Raw genomic sequence first — 18982 nt, forward strand, 5'->3', positions numbered from 1 at the left:
ACCGGTGCTGCTGCCTAGATCCAGCTCCCTCTGCGCCCAGCATAAAGAAATCGAGCAGATGCAGCGGGGCAGGGTGTGTGTGTGTGTAATGAAGGAGGAGTTGTAATGAGTTAGCATGAAATCCTGTGGGCGGGCTTGTGGCGTAACAGATCTTCAGGGCATTTCATTTTGAGAGCGCAGCGCGTTCAGATAACGGACAGGCAATAAATACAGCTGCCTGCCCTCCGCGGTCTCTGCGGCTGCAGAGGCTGCCAGCTGATAGCAGTGCAATAAGAACAAAGCCTTGTAATTAAGTAATCAGACGAGGCTGGGAAGGCAGAGTTATCAGGAGTCAAGTGACTGCGAGGGGCAGCCCGTTGCAGAGGGAAATCCGGGGATGTTCCACAAGCTCTGAGGGTCTCTTAGCAAGACCAGTGTCTCTGCGCCAGGGCCTTGCTGGGCTGTGGGAGAGACAGCCCTGCTTTCTGCGGATTAGGGGCACCCTTGTGCTGGGAATGGTGCAGAGCTGTGCCACCCCGGGGAGAGCACCCCTAGGCCGTCCGATGGGCCGTGCAATCACCCTGCCTGCTCCCTGCCCCCTTTGGGGTAGCTGGCACTGCTAGGAGGCAGGCCCCGCGCTGAGGAGAGCAGAGGGATTGCATTTACCCATTGACGCGTCCTCTGATTTACCCCTACTAACGGCCCACCCCCCCTTTCCGGCCAGATCCTGCTCCCACTGATTCAATGAGGGCTCCTGGATGGGAGTTTAAAGTTCAAGCCTTCGGTTTCTTAGATTTCCCAAGCCGCCCCCTTTTCCCAGCATTGTTTACAGGCCAGTTACTGTGCTGGACAAAGCCAGAAACTGGGTTCCGTAGGGATCCAGGTGATGTTTCCTTTCAGTTCCAGGCCAGGTGGATTCCCTCCTTGCTGAGTTTCGCGCCGTTCCATGCACTGAACAGACCCAAAAAGGTGGGGGCAAAAATTGTGTGTGTGTGTGTCTGAGAGAGAGAGAGAGAGAATTCACCAGATTTGCGAGGCAGAGTGAAACAGCCATTTGTGTCTGCATCATAAATGTGAGGCAAGGACAAATCACTCTCCCTCGCCAGTTTCACCAGCCGTGCAAATTTTGGGCTGCTCTAGTAACAGGTTTGTCTCCCCCCTCGCCCCTTGCAAAAGAAAAGTCCTGGATGATGCCTAAGGGTGTGGTTCTCAAGGGCTCCGTTAGCTCGCGGCACTGAACCCGGTCGGGGGGATCTCTAGACCAGTCGCAGTTTGGGGGTGTCACTCACTCGTGATCTGAGCATAATGGGGGCAGCGTTTGTTTCAGAAAAATAACAAGCGTCTCTGAGCAGCGGAGCGAACAGATGGCGGAAGAACAAAGGGATCTGGGCTCACGGTGGGTGGCAGGATTGTTAGGCCCAATGCAGAGCCGGGTGAGATGCACCCAGTCGCCAGGCCTCTCCCCAACTGAGCTAGCCCCGATTTCAGCCTCGTGCCCTGTTCCAAGAGTGAGACTGGTCCAGCTCTGAGCCAGCCTGGGCCCCAGAGGGGTATGAAAAGGGAGAACGGGTCCGCCCCCGGGTCTGAACCTGAGCCCTGCCCCTGAACCGCACTGAGCATGGCCGAGCCCCAGTCGCATTGATGCAGATTTTGGGCTCCGTACGGGCCTAACTAGCTGATGCTCTGTGGCATGCGGGAGATCAGACTGGGTGAGCTAATGATCCCTTCTGGCCTTACAACCCCCGTGTTCCCCTGTTGGTTTATCAGTCCTGGAAGGTGACGCCAAGGGCTGGTCTGTGCAGGTTTCGTACAAGCTGGAAACCCTGCCCGATGGCCCAGCCGGCTTCGGCCCCAGGTGTGAAGCAGGCAGCACTAAACCGGGCAGCCCCAAAAGGAATAGGCCAGAGCGCTTGTCCCAGACGCTGGTTTAACACCTCCTCTCCCTGTGAAAGGGGGGAATCTGGGCTGAGGTGGTGATAAAACATCTCCTGCCCTTTCTGCAGGACCTCGGGGGTCCACGGAGTCAGGATCTATGCCAGTGGGCACGAAGCTTTAGGAATCTCATCCCTATTCAGCAAAACACTTAAGCACGTGCTTCGCTGAATCAGGGCCTTAGTGGATCTGACTCCAGGAGTTTCATCAGGATTCAAGTCAAAGCTCGCCCCATTTCTGCTGTTGGAGGACAGATTACCTGGGAAAGCCACATAGCTGGGGAGGGTGATTTCATCCGTCTGTGAAATGATTCGATGATACTCGTACAAATAACATTGGACAGCCTTTCAGGAGGGCTGACCGCACCAATGGCCGCTGGGTAAAACATGACAAAATACAGATGGCTGCACTGCAGCTGTGCATTGGAGATGTATTCCCATGTCCCCTCGACAGATTCAAATGTCTGGGGACAGGTAGGACACCTGGTGGTTGGGATCCAAGCGATGTTTCCCAATTAGAGTGATTTGGGCAGGTTGGTAAGTTTCAGAGTCACTGGGAGGTAAATCTGAGCCGGTGGAGACTCTTTCCGTGTTCCGTTCGGATCCCTTTGGTATAGCGGGGAAAGCAGGTGGCTGCAGGGAATTAGCAACACACGCAGCAGGACACGGCTGCGAGCGGCTGATTTGTATTCACTTTGCGACAGGGCGTCCCTCTCGTCTCTGAATCTAAGTACATCGAAACGTTGCCTCGGAAAGTGGACTACAGTGAGGCATGTGTGTTTGGGGTGGGGGTGGGTTCTTTGTCTCTTGGTCTCTCTTTCGTTCACCTTCACTTTTCTATTTTCGCTCATTTATGCTCCCTCTAGCCTCTTTTCCCCTCTTTCATTTTCTCTTTTTTCTTTTCTCACTTTCTCGCCTTCCGTCTCTATTAATGCTCCTCCTCTCTCTCCCGAATCCTGTTCTCCCTCACAACCACAGTGGTTCCCCCTCGGTCCCCAGCAGCTCGCCCCAGGAAACGTCCCTGCCTCAGCACTTCCCCCCCATTCCGCCATGCACCACCCCCAGGCTTCACTGTCCCCTTGAATTCAAGGAAGCAAACAGGGGACAAGATGCTCCCACTAATATACAAAGGGGCCGGGTGCTGATCTCGCTGACCCTGGTTTTACGCCACCGGTGAAGCTGCATTGGCTTCAGTGGGTTTACTTCTGATTTACACTAGTATCAATGAGATCAGACTGAGGCTCCCAGGGAGGCATCTGAATGGGTCGGGGAGGAGGGGGAATCCACCTAGAAAAACGCCTAGAAGCATCTGGCATCTCTACAAAGCTTTGCATCATCAGTGACAAAACCCATTGACTTCAATCAGACTGTTCACATTATCTATCTATCTATCCTGTTTTCATCGCTGGAGTTTAATGTGCTGCTGGTCAGGCCGCTTGCTCAGTAACACACGGTAAGAAGAATTTCGCTCTCACAAAGTTCTGCGGAGGCCAAATTTCATGGATTTTTGTCGAGTATCAGAGGGTAGCCATGTTAGTCTGTATCCACAAAAACAACAAGGTGTTTTTAAGGTGCCACTGGACTAACAGATTTCTTTGGGCGTAAGCTTTCGTGGGTAAAAACCCCACTTCTTCAGGTGCATGGAGTGAAAATGACAGATGCAGGCATAAATATACCGACACATGAAGAGAACTCCCTTGTCTTCATGTGTCAGTATATTTATCTAATCCTGACTGCGGCCTCTGAGTCCTATTGTAATAATAATAATAGTTCATGGATCAGACTCTATGGGGGATAATGATCCTGACCGCCTTTGCAATCTACTGACGAAATGGTCGTGGGAGCCGACATAGAGCTGAAAGAGCCGGGTATTTTGATGATGGTTATTTCCTATATGGAGATAACTGTATCCTGAAATCGGAGGTCAAATGTGATTCCTGCCAATCTAGGGGAAATTACCTCGCCACTAGCCCATGCTCTGACTGCCAGCCCCTAATTTTCTAGGAGTAGCTCATATCCAACTGCACCTACCTTTAGCGTGTCCAAATCAGAGACTGGATGTTTGAAGTGTAGATGGATTGAGGGGGCTTTCCCCAGAGACTGTACTGGGAAACAGAGCTGAGGAGCTCCCGTTAGGGAATGAATTATTTTTTCAAGTGCCCGCTTTTTCCTCCTCTCTTTTCTGTAGCTCTGTAAATATATATATATATACAGAGAGAGAGACAGTGCTTGACTGGCACTAGCATGATCACGTACTCCAGTGCATAAGCAATAGAGTTAAGATGACTGCTTAGGTGCACCGTGATGGAATAAGGAAATAAAAACTAGTATTCGACAGAGGCTTTAGAATACCTTTTGACCCCAAGGTTTAGTACTGTGTAATTGGCCAGTTGTATTATCATTTTTTCACTTGTCTTCCTTGAAGCATGTCTTTATTCTTTATTTCTGTATTGCAGAGCAGGGATCAGGGCCCCATTGTGCTGGACGCTATAAAAAAAACTATAATAAAAAGATGGTCCCATGATGTACCACGCAGCTCAGTCAGAGGGGAGACCGTATTGCTTCCTGGGAGATGTAGTCCAGCCAGACAGCCAGTCCCGTAGCGGAGAATGGGGGCTTCAGGGCACATGAACTACAATTCCCAGGAGGCAATGCAGCACTATAGGGAAATACAGTTTCATGTTGAACTGACTTAAAATGAAACACTTTGGGTCAGTTCGACAAACTGAAAGGGCTCCGTATTATTCCCCCTGTTTTACAGGTGGAGAAACTGTCACACAAAGAGGCCTGCAAACCCCAAGGCATGTGCTTAACTTTTCTCATGTGAGTAAGTCCCATTGATTTCAATGGCAGTGCTCAGGTGGAGCATGTGATTAAGTGTTGGCAGAATCCGGGGCTAAGTGGCTTGCTCTAAGTCACACAATGAGTCAGTAGCAGAGGTGGGCCCTACAGAGGAAGAATGGGTCCAGTGGTTAGGGCATTGGCCGAAGACTTGGGTTCACTTCCTTAGTCGCTGCGTGGCCTTGGGTAAGTCACTTAGTCTCTGTGCCTTGGGGCCCATCTGTCCAATGGGGATAACAGCCCTGCCCTGCCTCCCAGGGGTGTTGTGAGGACAGATGCATCACAGATTGTGAGGTGCTCAGATTCCATGGCAAAGGAGACCCTGTAAGTACAGGAGATAGAACCCAGGAGTCCTGAGCGAACCCTTCCAAGTGCTGTTCAGAGTCGGCTTACGAATGGCTTTTGTCAGAACAGCTTTGTGTGGGTTTCCAGGCTCTGCAGTGTAACAACAGAAAAAGGTCGAGGTTTGATCTTCCCATTGCTGGATCTCGCTGTGCCCCACAAGGCAGCTCTGGGGTGGTGAGACCAGGAGGAGGGAGTACTGGCCATGCTGGACTGAGCCCTGCGATGCGTCCCATGGGACCATGGCTGGGGGCCTTGGGGATGGGAAGACTCAGCAAGATCTCAGCTACCCAGAGAGAGACCCCAAATTTCCTATCCAGCTTCCCTGAACAGGATGGACACAGACCCTGAGTGGCCTATCGATGATCTTGCAAACAGATCAGACTCCAGCCAGAGCTGATTTCAAGTGTATCTGAGCTTCAACACAGGTGCTGTTCACACCACGTGTCCCAGCTCCCGATCCTCTTCTCTAACCACTGTGCAAGGCTGTTTGACACAGCTTTACTGTGTGTCCCAGAACGATTCGAGCTGCAGGGACTTTCAGTCCCAGGAGAACCCATAAGTAATTCCCAGGAAGGAAGGCCGCAGAAGGCCGTGGCCTTACACAGCCGGATTGGGGAGCCTGTCTCCTCCATGGAAGTAGCTATCCCGAGGTCTCTCACTGATACTTTCAGCACCGCAGCCCTGCGGACAGCTCCCACCACACAGCTATACTGCCAGCTCTGCCCTTCCCAGCCCAGCTGCGAGGGGAGGAAAGTCCTAGCAGAGAATGAGACATTTCGGATGATGCTGTCAAGACACAAGCCCACAATGAAGCTACTTTTGCACTTGTGAGAAGTCGCCAATATTTGGGATTCTCCTTTAAAATCCCCCCAGAACATTACAACCTCATGTCTCTAGACCTGACCGTGAGGGGGGTGGCATCAGACGTTCGATCAGTGGTTCTCAACCATTCCAGAGTACGGTACCCCTGTCTCGAGTTTTCCCCCAAGTTCCAGCTCACTTTCAAACGACTTGCTGACAAAATCAGACATAAAAGTACAGAAGTGTCCCGGCGCCCTATGACTGACAAAGTGCTGACTCTCTCCTTTTTACCGTGTAATTATGAAATAAATCGATTGGAATATAAATATACATACATTTCAGTGTATCGAGCAGTATAAACAAGTCATTGTCTGGATGACATTTTAGTGTGTATTGATTTTCACCAGTGCTTTTTGTGTAGCCTGTTGTAAAAACTAGGCAAATATCGAAATGAGTTGATGTACCCCCTGGAAGACCTCTGTGTACCCCCAGGGGTGCACGTACCCCTTGTTGAGAACCACTGGGTTAGGTAGATTAGATGATATGGGGATGGATGGATAGATGGCAGGGGAAAGAGAGGGAGAGAGGTGCCTATGCTAAATGGTTATAAGGGGACATCCGTGGGGATGTCTGCACTGCAGCTGGGAGCATCTTGGGTAGACAGACAGGAGCTATAAGGGATCAAACTAGCATACTGGTAACGTGGCCGTTTCTGCATGGCCAGCGGCTCAGACTAGCCACCTGAGTTCAGCCCCAGTGTAGACCTACCCTGGGAGGGAGCTGGGCCTACGCTAAGGATTGCACGGCTGACCCAGGGGGATTATCCAAACGGGGCTTGCGCCCGTCCCAAGGAATCGCAAAGGGTTTCAGCCGAGATTGGTAAAATCCATTTTTCACTGCGCAGTTTGTGCTGCCTTAAAGGGGCCTTGATTAGCAGAGAGCGCGGCGCACCTGACCGCTGAGAATCACGGGGATTATTTGCGATGTCAGACCTCTCCATTTCTGGAGACTTCTTTGGCAACAGAAAGAATCACTGAACATCAAAGGCAAAGCAAAGACTCCCGCTTCACAGATTTGATTTGATTATTAAGAAGAAGAATATATCCAATGAGCACTAAGCACTCAGATAGGGCTTTTCAGCCAAGAATCCCAAAGCATTTTACAAAAGGTGGCGAAGTATTATTAGCCCAATTTTTGATGGGGAAACTGAGGCACAGAGCAGGGCAGTGACTTGCTCAAGATCACTCCTGGCAGAGCCAAGACTAGAATTCAGGGCTGGGATCTGGAAAACTAGATGCCCAAAGTTCACAGCCCTAAATCCCTATTTAGGCACCTGCATGAGCACCCACCAGTAGGAGATGCTGGGCATGCTGCTCTTTTGAAAATCGGGCCACAGGACTCCTGGATCTAGTCACTGGAAGCGCTGCCTAGATCTGCATGTACAGATCAGGCTGGCTCCCCGTTGTACAGACAAGGCAAGGCCCTTGGCTCTGCTTCCTGGGTCCTGCTGGAGTTGTGGGTAGGAAAGACAAGTGTGCTGTTGCTCCCCAGAAGACAAGGGCCTGACTGTCAAACCAGGAAAAGTCCGAGCTGAGCCTAATGCGGTGGTGGATGCAGAATGTCACAACCTGCATAGACGCCCAGGCCACGCCTCTCATCTTCCTGATTGAACTGGGGCATCCTGGATCCAAGAGTAATGATGTCTCTCCTCCCCGGCCTCTGGGAATGTTTGCTGAGACCCAGGTGTCTCCTCCTCTGCTGGTTATTTTGGGAGCAAAGAAAAAGAGAATGGAATTTGATCATGGAGGAAGGAGACAGGGACACGTGAAGGTGAAAGAGCAGGAGAGAACAGTGGGGGAGGAGAGAGAGGATGATAAACAAGAAGTGTCGTTCTTCTCTTACGGGCTCTTCCTCTCCCATGGAAAACAGGTGCTGGGGAGGCGGGTGGGGCTGCAGGGAGACCCTGGGCGCCCGTTTTGGCTGGGGAACCATTGCCCCCCCTGTGGGTTAGAAGTGCTGAGCGGCGATCGGCAATTCAAAGACTGTTCATGGATTAGCTCAGAGCCGGCTGCGTGACCAGCGTAGAATCGCTGCCTTTTTCACCTCTGCCACAGCGTCGGCTATTCAAAGGCTCTTCCACCCGCTGGCGTGGTCCAGCCGTTAATAGTCCATACTGGGCTCGCCTCTCGAAGCGCTTGACAAACTAGCAGGGGGACTGAGCCGGCTGCGGTGCAGTGGGCTGGGATTCAGGAGCTCTGGTTTCTTGCCCCCGTGGTGCGACGTGGCCAAGTTACTGCTCAAGGCTCCTGTTTCTCTCCCTTGCACGTACGGAGTGTAATCTGTGCTGCACGAGGCCCAGGTGTATACACCGTGCAGCACCGTGCACCCCTGATCCCAGCTAGGTGCTGCTGCAGTACATACAAGAGCAACAGCCGACTGTACTGCAGAGCTGTAGCCACTTCTGGGGTGGGGCATGGCCGCTGTTGAACTGCACATGGCGACCCCAGCCGACGGTGTAGGACGGGGAATGAAGGGCTGCGTATTTAATGGAAACCACAGGGCGAATGTGGACAGGTGGAAAGAAACTGCCAGGGCTGGGATTTGACCAAGCTGCTGTTTGGGAAGCACAGAAACGTGCGATAGGGGTCCTGGGACTGATGGGAGTGCGGGAGAAGGGGTTCCACTCTCATCCATCCCATCCTGAGCAGCACTCACTAGATGCAGGAGGGTCGACTCAGAGGATTCACTGGGGAAAGGTGGAATATCTGGGATGGGGGCTTGCTTGGGGCACCTAACACTGACCCCACTGGGCTTTTAGCAAGCCCTCCCCCCGCCCACACACACACATTGGCAGTAGACTTGCCATGGGAGCTTCAGTGACCTCGAGAGGTCAGGATCACTCCCCAAAGAGGCAGCCCCTCCCTCAACACAGGCGCCTAGTGCCCTGCCGAGGCACTGAGTGAGCACTGGATGGATCCAAGGGAGGGACGCCCCCGGCTGAGTCTTCAGCTCCACCTGGGGGAGGGTCTGAATCAAAGCAGCCGGCAGGCACGGCCCCTCAGGACCCAAGCACTAAAGGGTGGCGCCATGGCGCGGCCCTGGCCGATGTGTGCACGTCACAGCATACAAGGAAGGTGCGTGCGTCTCTGTGGGGTTAAGATCAGCTGACAGAGATGACAGGGATGGGCTGTGAGGCACTTGGCATTGCAGCCGGAGGGGCAAATGGTCCGGCTTCCAGCTGCACCGTGCGATTCCCAGAGGGTCTGGAGGATCAGATGCAGCGGGATCTCTTGGCCCTTTAATCCCTGAGCCCTTAAACTTTAAGGAATTTAGGGCCAAGAAGATCAGGGCCCCAGGGCCAGGAAGTAAGACAACTCCTCTTTTGGTGCCGGCATTGGGATGGGAGACGGGGCCAGCCAATGACCTGCAGAGTTTACTAGGGATGCTTGGCCTCCAACTGCCGTGGTGGAGGATCAGGGCCTCGATTGGTGGTCCTACCTGCTGTAGAAGGCCTGGCGTTGGGAGCTGTTTCTTCCCCACGCCCCACAGAAAGTGTGCCAGAAGCTGTGGCTGTGTGCATGAGAACACCCTGTAGGGCCCTGGCGATCAAACCAGGCAGCTCCTGGAGCTGTCACTCAATAGCAGGCAGCTATACACCCCGGTAGACCTGCTCATATGTCCTAAGCCCATTCACTGTAGCAGCATGGAGTTTGGGGGTGCCCCACAGAACTCCTGGCTTTGCTTGGGCCCAATACTGCCTCAGAAATGTCTGTAAATCGGAGCATTACCAGCCCAAGGGTTGCCTGGTAAATGAAATCCGAGCAGGCGCCGTTCGAGATCAAAAGTTTCAGGGAGCATGTCTAGTGGTTAGAGATAAGCCTCCTTCATTCTAGTGGCTCTTGGCCACTGCCTCGCTCTGTGACCTTGGGTGAGTCACTTAACCTTTCTGTACCTCAGTTTCCCCACCTGTAAAATGAGGATAATGTCTCATAAGTGGATTGTGAGGCTTAATGAATGAATGATCCTGAAGCCGGGTCATATTTCTGTTGTTTGAGGGTATTTATCCGGCAGGCCACACCAATACGCTTTTCTGCTTGGACAGCAAACGACTGGGGACCATCAGATTGCACCTGAGCCCCTGAGATTTAGGGGTGGGGGCAGGGGATGCTTCCCCTCCCTCGACCGTAGCCCTGTGGAAATGTTTTGTAGCTGCAGTGAATTGCTCTGAGAAGGTGACTGGCTCCAAGCCCCAGCAAGAGGCTGCTATCGCCCAGATAAGCTTCCTCTAGGACTTCCTGAAACTGACATGGTTGGATGTGCTGCTCCGCCATGAGTGATTAGCTCATTAGCGTAACAGCTTTCCCCGGCGGTAGGCGAAATTTTGGAAGCAGATTGGGTGCCGCGTTACAGCTGGGTCGTTTCACTGGCAATTCATCTTCATCAGAGCAGCCTGGCCTGGCCTGCCACTGCTTCCCCGGACAAGAGCGCCTCTTCCCAGCCCAGCTCAGGGGAGATGGCTTCAGGACTGGGTCTGGAAGGGAGCGGATGCACCGTGGTTGTGTGCGAGAGGCGAGAGCAGGATGCAAACCGGGCCCTGGTGTTCAGCTGGTCTGTTCATTTACAGTCATTTTCCGCAGTCCTGGAATCAAAGCGTGAGCCATGAGTCAATGCACGGGTACCCCGCTGTTTCAGAGGCGCCTGTGTCCTCCATCCAAGTGCTGTTGCCTACCGGTGCGCCAGTGAATGTGGGTCTTTGGAGGGTACTAGTGTGTGTGAAGAGAGAGGGAGGGGATGAGCTGGACGCGGTGTTTGGAGCTGAACACATGGCTTGTGGCTTGTAGAATCACAGGGCTGGAACGGACCTCAGGAGGTCACCTAATCCATCACGCAGCTTGTCACGGAGTGAGGGGGAGTCAGGGCCCTGCACCCCCCACTTCCTGCGATTCACTGGGACTCTCAGCCAGCCAGTAAAACAGAAGGTTTATTGGACGACAGGAACACAGTCCCAAACAGAGCTTGTAGGTACAGGAAACAGGACCATCTTGGGGGGCAGGGAGCTTAGAGCCCAGCCCTGGGGCTCCCTCATTTCCCTGAAACTCTCCAGACCTCCTCTCACCTTTGTCTCTTTCCCAGGGCCAGGGGGCACCTGATCTCTTTGTTCTCCAACACCTTCAGTTGGCACCTTTGCAGGGGAGGGGCCCAGGCCATCGGCTGCCGGGAGACAGGGTGTCGGCCATTCTCTGTGCAGACAGCATCACACTGGCCCTCTCAGGCGCTGCAACAACCACACCCCCTTGTCCCAGCCCCTCGATACTTGAGAAATGCATTGGGGACACTGAGGCACTCGCAGTATTCAGAGAAAACATTAAGAACATTCCCCCTTCGTCACACAGCTGTAGACTCAATTCCCGTCTCTGCTGTAGACTCAATTGGCAGATTTTTTTCAGAGCCATGCAGCCAACCTGCTGAGCTGCGGAGAAAACCCAGCCGTTAATTCTCACCTAGTCTTGCATGGGAACCTCTGAATTTTCAGCCACCCTGTGGGGCTTCCCCTCTCCCGTTTAATTTTCCAGGCTCTAGGAGCGTCCCAGACACGTGTTAATATTTGATGACCAAATAAATAGATAAAAGCTTTTCTTGAGACAAGAATCACTCGTAAGAGAGATGCAGGAGCAGGAAAATTTTCCTTCTGGCCAGCTGAGTTAGAACAAGCTTGGCTGGATTCCGCCTTCCTCCATCCGCACAACAAAGCGGATATGTACTAGGGTAGGATTTTCTTGGCTCCGACCACAAGAGGAGGGGTGGCCTTCCACATGCCCCCAGTGCTAAGCGGTGTGGTTAAGCTGATTTACACCAGCTGTGGATCTGGCCCACTCCTGTTCATGCCTCCATGTGGAGGGCTACAGCCATGGTACAGGGGCACCTCAGCAGAGCTGAGATCAGAGGCGCTTTGCCCACTGGGGTGGGGGCAGTGGCCCCTAGGCATGCTGGGAGCCATTAAGGAAATTCCCCCAAAAGGCGGTATGCACCCCACTGGGTCCCCTTAGGAGGCGGAGCTCTAGGCTTCTTCAGTACCCCTGGGCAGCAAGGCAGCATGGGCTAGTGGGTAGGGCACAGGGCTGGCAGCCAGGAGAGCTGGGCTCTAGTCCCGAGTCTGCCACTTATGTGTTGCATGACCTTGGTCAAGTCACTTTTCCATTCTGTGCCTCCACTTCCCCTCCGGACTTTTGTCTGGTTAGATTGTGGTGGTGTCCAGCTTGGCTGCATGCTGTGCTTTCCCATAGCCAGGCACTGTCCATGGGCTCCCCACCACACCTTGCCCTTCCCCCCTCGTGGTACAGTGCCCGTGGCAGCCAGCATCTCTGGCACAAGGCCCTGGAGCCCCCCCCCCCCCGCTTTGGAATGGGCAGGGGATGCAGTGGGCATTGGGGATGGCATTTTCGGAGCCGTTTTCCTTCCCCCTCCCCTTCCACCGCCGCCGAAGTCCTTACAAGCTTCCGCACAGGCGGCAACAGAGGGCTGTGTTGCCTGGCAACTGGCAGTACATTGGATCAGTGAATTACAATAGCTCTGGATGTTGACCCTTTGCAAATATAAGTTGGAGCAGTTAAGGAGCCCCGTAGCTGCCATTTGTCCCTGTGCCCAGTGCGTGGCCTGGAGCCATGCTGCCAGGGAGCAGCGTGCCGGGGCCTGGGGGCCTGACTCAGTCCTTCCTCAGGGCAAACTCTGTGGTCCTGGCCCAGAACCCACTCCTGGGTGAATTACACCCCCCGTCTCCAATCTGCCAGGCGTTTACAACACCTGGGTAGGGCATAGGGGCCTTGGAAGGGGAGAACCAACCCCAGGGGATACCTCCCCCCACCGTGAAACACACCAGCCCCCTATACCAGTCCTGCACCCAGGCGCTGACCCCCACTGTTACAAAGGGGGAAACTGAGGCACAGAGCAGGGCAGTGACTTGCCCAGGGTCACGAATGGCTTTGGTGGCATTGCTGGGAATAGATCCCAGTTCTCCAGCGTCCCAGACCGGCGCTTTAACGACTCTGTAAAGACAAGTTGCTCAGTTTGTTACCCAGATGCAAAGAGATGACTGGACGAGTTCAGAGCTCTGTGGGGGAAGAGACAGAGAGACGGAGCAGCCCCCATTAGCGTAAGCTCTTCTTAACTGGCACATGTATGGGGCTAAATGGTGCCTGTGGGTACGATTTCCATGCCAAGCGGAGTGTCCTCTGGGTGGGAAGGGAGCTGGAAACGGGTTAGCACTGGCATCTCCTGCACCTGCAGAGGGGGCACTGGGCCAGTCCCTCTGCACGGGGGCTCGGGGGGTGGGGAGCCTGGTCTGCCCAGCTGTGGCCTCTCCGAGATGCAGAGCCCTCCTGACCTCCCTAGGCAGGCTCCCAGCGCACTCAGGGCATGGGAGCTGAATGGTTTGGGCCCTTTCCTGCCTGGATCCGTTGATCATTGATCCTGCTCTCGCAGTGGGTCAGTCCTGGTCTGGCCCAGGGCACCCGAACCGGGAGTCCCATTCGTTCCCAAGCAGCCTGCCAGGGTGGGCACCTGGATGCAGGTTACCTGCAGTGCTGTCCCCTAGGAAGCCGGGGATGCAGCGGCTGGCCAAGGCAGTCTGGAGACGTCACTCCCTCCAGTCTCGTGGGTGGAAGGAAATGACCGGAGCATGGGCTCCTGGCCAGAGCCGTGTGCCCCTAAGGTCTCGCCGAGGTTGGGCTCTGGAGGAGAAGAGCCATTCGCCTTGGCGGGAGAGAACTCCATGGCCACTGAAGTCAGTGGGGGTTTCAGTGCTGGGGGGGTTTATCCTTGACGTCCACTGGGGCAGGGTTAGACAGGTGCAGGGCGCTGCTGAAACTCCCCCCCCCCCCGCCCCTGCAGCTCCCTTCGGATGAGGCAAAGGGGCGGCGGCCTGGCAGAGCCCCTCCCTGGCAGACTGGCACCAGCTGTAGCCGCCCCCTCAGTGGTGAGCCACAAGTCTGGGCTTGTTCTGGGCTCCTCTCTGCTCCCGCTTGCTCAGGATGCAGCAGCAAGAGCCTGAGTGGGCCAGACGCTCATCTCAGTGACACTGAGGTGTTCCGGGCCAGCGCCCTCGATTGTCCCACAATGCATTGCTGCAACGAGGCGGACGGGCAAACCAGACTGATGCACTCTAGGCCGTAGGGGAGCCTCTTTGTCCCAGCTCTGGAACTCAGGCATTGGGATTGCTCAGCAAGTTTCCTGGTCTCTGTCCTCTAAATACGGGGAGGCTGCAGGGGGCTCCCTGTACTGGGGGGATGTTCCTGCCTTTATTCTAAGCCAAGCAAACTGCACCCCCAAGGCTTTTTGCAATGGGCACCTGATACGAATAATTAAGTTTTGTGCTTAATTTCATAACCTACTTTCCAAGAGACACGCAGTAGCCAGATTTCATCTACAGGCTCTAGGGATATGGGAGGCTGCACTGTGCCTGGTGATTCGCAATCGGCACCTAATCATTGTCTCAGCTAGCAAGTAGCTGTGGCTTTCCTCCCAGCACGCCCAGCTCTCTCAAACCTTTATCATTAGCTGAGGAGCTCAGCTGGGGTTTTCCTGCAGTGAGGCTTCAATGTGGCCATCATAGAACCTCCTAGACTTGTGCAAAATGCCCGGCTTGAGCTTGTGTTTAATGAAATAATCCAGTTCAACAAGATGACCCACGTGCTTTGCTACAGCCAGGGAATCAAAAGAGATGGCTCAGTGCAGCAGGGCAGAGAGATCTCTTCTCAAGTTGCATGTCTTAGAATTGTATAAAAGCTCTCGGAGACGGCTGAATCTGGCTTCCCTTGAAGCCAGTGGCCAAACTCCAGGATCAAATTAAGATGCGGGGAAGCGGTTCTGAAGCAGGTCGAATGCTACCACTACCAGAGGGGACGACTGACTGGTGTGGAAGCAGCCCCCTGCTCTGGCTGTCCGGGAGCGCTGAACCTGGGACGTCTGGCTCTAAAAGCGTGAGCCGTTACTGTGTGATCTTAATAACCAGCTCTGTAGCTCTCAGGCAGTAATAGATTCACACAGCTCTGTGCATGGTCCAGCCTCTACAGGGAGACAGCAGAGCTGCATTGGAAGTCTGGCTACAGCGAGAAGCACGTGGGTCGCCTTACTGTGAATACAGATTTCAATCCCAGCTGGGTCAGCTCTCCTTAGATTTTCCAGGGGTAGGTGACTACGGTCTTGTGGTGCTATTTGAAATGCAGCTGTCCTCTATTGAGGCACCTCCTAGTTCCACAGCCCTGCTTCCTTGTGTGTCAGTCGGATCTGCTGCCTTTAGGAACCCAAATGGATTGTGGCCTGTCGGCCCTCCCGGTGTATCAGTGGCAGAATTGTTTGCTAAGTTCCATGGAATGCTGGTTTAGATGTGGGGGTGGCGGCTGCAGAGTTGTGATCCAGGGCAAAGAGGAAGACAGTGGGGTTGCATAGATGTCACCAGCGGCATGGTTTGGCCAGCAGAACCTTGATTACTGGTGATGATGTGCAAGAAAGAAAAGAACCCAGCTTGACTCTCAGATCCCAGGCATTTGCTAGTAAACTGATCAGGTTTGAGCTGGAAATCCTGTTGACACGACGAACCCAGATGCTATTTCTACAGTCTCTTTGCTGAGTAGGACCTCACTTTCTAAAGCCAACCAAGCTGGACCTCGCTGCAGTTGGTCCAGGGATGGGATCCCCTGTTGAAGGAGGGTTTTCACGTGATGCTTTTATTGCCGGATGACATGGGATCTGTGCCCACTGTGCACGGCCCTTTCATTTGTATCCCCATGGCTCCAGGACCCCTCCTGGATTAGAATCTCCTTCTCTCTCTGATTTAACAGCAGCCGCCCTGCCTGGCTGCCGGCGTGCGTCCCCGATGTGCTGAGAAGCAGATTAGAACAGCTCGTCCCCCATTAAGCTGTCAGTATTAATTTAGCAGAGTGGCTTAGTGCTCAGCTGTATTTTTTTTCCTCCCTCCTGGTTGGGGATAGGGAAGCTGGAAATGACTTACCATGAATTTGTTTCTATCCCTCGCAGGGGCTGTGGAGTCGGAGGGCGCACGCTGGGATGGCCCTATATAATAACGGGGCCAAGATGCCTTCCCCCCAGGAGGCGGCCAACGGCTTTCCCCAACCCGGCGCCTCCGGCACCTGGCACAAGCCGGAGGAGGAGGTGCGGCTGGTGGAGCCCAGCCTGGTGAAAAAGGCTCACCGGGAGATCCTGGATCACGAGCGGAAGCGGCGGGTGGAGCTGAAGTGCATGGAGCTGCAGGAGATGATGGAGGAACAAGGGTGAGTGATGGCCTTCTGGAGGAGGAGGCTTTCCTGAGTGTGGCAGGGGGGGACCGTTTCTCCCCTAGCAAAGCCCACACCAGACACTCCAGTCTAGGCACACTGCTCTCCTAAGAGGCCATCAGAGCCAGGCCACCTGCAACCCAGTACATCACGCCCCGGCGCAGGCCATTGGCCGTCCTCACCCACAGCAGGGCAGTGCCTGGGAATCCCTGGCCCCAGCCCCACATTCAATCCACTAGACCATGCTGGATTTCTCCACCCCTCGCCACGCTGCCGTCTAGGCCAGGGCTGCTCATGTTACAGCCTGAGGGCAGGAGGCAGCTGTCTAGTGCTTGATACAGCCCCAGTGCTCGACAGACGCTGGCCCCAAAGGATCAAAAACGGGCTTCAAGTAAGGCCCCTGTGGCTGAATGTAGGTGGGTTTTACAAAAGTGCCGAGGTGAGTTAGGAGCAAAGGTCCTTTTGACTTGAGTGGGGCTTGTGCGCCTACCTCCCAGAGGCACTTCTGAAATCTGTGGCTATGGATTTTGGAGACTAAGCTGTGGCTCCTCTGGTTGGAAACATTGGCCATTGCCTCACTCCAGCTCTGTGTCCCCTGACAGCTCCTCAAGGGGCTTCGGTACCTAACGCCTGTGGATTTCAGTGGAAGTTGGGAGCCCCAGGACCTGGGCCAAAGTGACAGCCCAAGAGCACAGAGAGCCAGGATTCGCACTCAGGATCTCCCAGCCTCGTGCCCATTCATGCAGACCATGCTGCCGCTCCAGTGATCAGTCAGAGGAAGCAAGGGAGAGGCTGGAGTGGCCGAGAGGTTGGGGTGCAGGGTGGTTCCTGCGGTGGGTTCTCTCCCGTATGGGGTGTAAGACTGGGAAAGCACCAAGGCTAAGCTGCTGCTACCAAACCAGAGGTCCTGGCAGATCCACGGTCCACCCCAAGGCTGCCAGATCCTGCTCGTGCACCTCTCAGAGCACATCATGTTCTCCCGGGAACACAGGAATCAGCCCCATCTCACCCAGAATGCTGCCACCCAGATGACTAGCACGTGGGTCTCTTCTCCATTCCCTCTTCCTCCGTCCAGACTGCCAGGCTGCTCTGCGCCCTCAGGGGATCTGTCCCAAAGTATTTTGGGGCTGGATCTTACTGAGCCCAGGCAGGTGGGTGCACTGCAGGGTACGATCAGAGACAGGCAGATAAGCAGAGGGGCAGTGAGATGTTTGTGTTTGTGTTTTTCTGTCCTGCTCAGAAGCGACAAGGTGGCTAAGTGGCTGCCTCCTGGTTCTGAATACCCTCTCTCTGTCTGATCGCAGGGGAACCGTCTGACCCTTCTTTTCCATCTCTGTCATTTTCTCCCAGCCGTTTCTGACAGCTTCTCACCCTCGGCATTTCTCCAGCTGGGTAGGCAGGCAAGATGTCATCTGCACTGACAACACCCAGAGCTGTCTGGAGCTGCCAGTCTGGGGCATTCACACATGGAGAGAGGCTGTCTCCATCTTTCCATCGCCAGAGAGCTTTGCAGCAAGCCCGGTCCCATGCCAGGTTCACTGGCTGGCAGCCCGGTGGCGCAGGGTGTCTCTTTGATCAGGGCGTAGATGGGCCTGGAGAATCCTGGCAATGTTCAGCCACAGGAATGACTCCAGAGGAAATGCCCAGCAGACTGAGTTAGGGTTAGGGCTCTGGGCAAGCTAGAGCATGTGGTTTGCATGGGGAAAGGAGCTTGGTGATCATATTTCAATTAGGGACACAGGAAACTCCAGACTGGATCACACCCATGATCCACTTGTCCAGGATCTTGTCTCGGACAGCGCCTAGCACCAGATGCCTCAGGAAGGTGCAGGAGACCCCACCATAGCAGATATCTGCCCCCCATGAAGGTCTCATCCTAATTAGGGATTGGTTTAAGGCCTGATGCAGGAAGGTTAATATCCCTTCCAAAAATGTATTAACATTAACCGTTATAACTCCGGATATTCTTGTTATCCATATACATATCCCATCCCTCTTTGATTCTTCCTATGTTCTTGGCCTGAGCCGCATCCAGTGACAATGAGTTCCACTGTCTAATTATGCATATTTCAGCCCCAGTTGTTCCCTGTCTGGGTTAAATTCTCCGTATGGGTGGGAGTCCTCAGTGTCCGTGCAAAGGCCCTCTGGAATGCCTGAAGGTATTTTTGAGAGTCGGGGCTGTAGAAATGCATGTTTTCTCTGTTTGCTAAAATTTTCTTCTCGCTTTTCTTGGGCGGAGAGGAGGGGGCACCTTTCTCCGAAAGTCTTACCGAGAACAAAGGCCAAACGCCTCATGCACGTAAGATCCAAATTTTCAAGAGAAGGTGCACGTGGGAGCGAGTGGGCACTGAGCGGGTGGCTATTTGGCCCTAATCTCTTCCGAAAACTGGGCTATGATCCGTGTTGACACCCAGTGCTCACAGTGTCTTTGGCAAGATTCAGGTTAGCAATTCAGTGCGCAGGAGTAACACAGGTTTGAAGTCAAGAAGGATTGAGGGTTACCTGTGCTGTGAGTGAGTCATTGACCAGAACATAAGAACAGCCATACTGGGTCAGACCAAGGGTCCATCTAGCCCAGTCTCCTGTCTACCGACAGTGGCCAATGCCAGGTGCCCCAGAGGGAGTGAACAGAACAGATGCTCATCAAGTGATCCATCCCGTCACCCACTCCCAGCTTCTGGCAAACAGAGGCTCGGGACGCCATCCCTGCCCAGCCTGGCTAATAGCCATTGATGGACCGATCCTCCATGTGTGGAAGGATAGTTCAGTGGTTTGCTTGTTTGCTTGCAAGAACCT

The 18982-nt window shown here is 54.1% G+C and overlaps 1 protein-coding gene across 1 annotated transcript in view; it reads left to right on the forward strand.

Moving 5' to 3' along the window:
* The window catches only part of SRRM3 (serine/arginine repetitive matrix 3), a 166658-nt gene that overhangs the window by 72202 nt on the left and 75474 nt on the right, over positions 1 to 18982 (forward strand). Inside the window, exon 3 of the mRNA XM_044993365.1 lies at positions 15930 to 16183. Coding sequence (XP_044849300.1) covers positions 15960 to 16183 — 224 coding nt within the window. The 5' untranslated portion in view covers positions 15930 to 15959. The remainder of the gene's footprint in view (positions 1 to 15929; positions 16184 to 18982) is intronic.

This window comes from Mauremys mutica, chromosome 19, assembly GCF_020497125.1.
Source record: "Mauremys mutica isolate MM-2020 ecotype Southern chromosome 19, ASM2049712v1, whole genome shotgun sequence".
Taxonomy (NCBI): Eukaryota; Metazoa; Chordata; order Testudines; family Geoemydidae; genus Mauremys; species Mauremys mutica.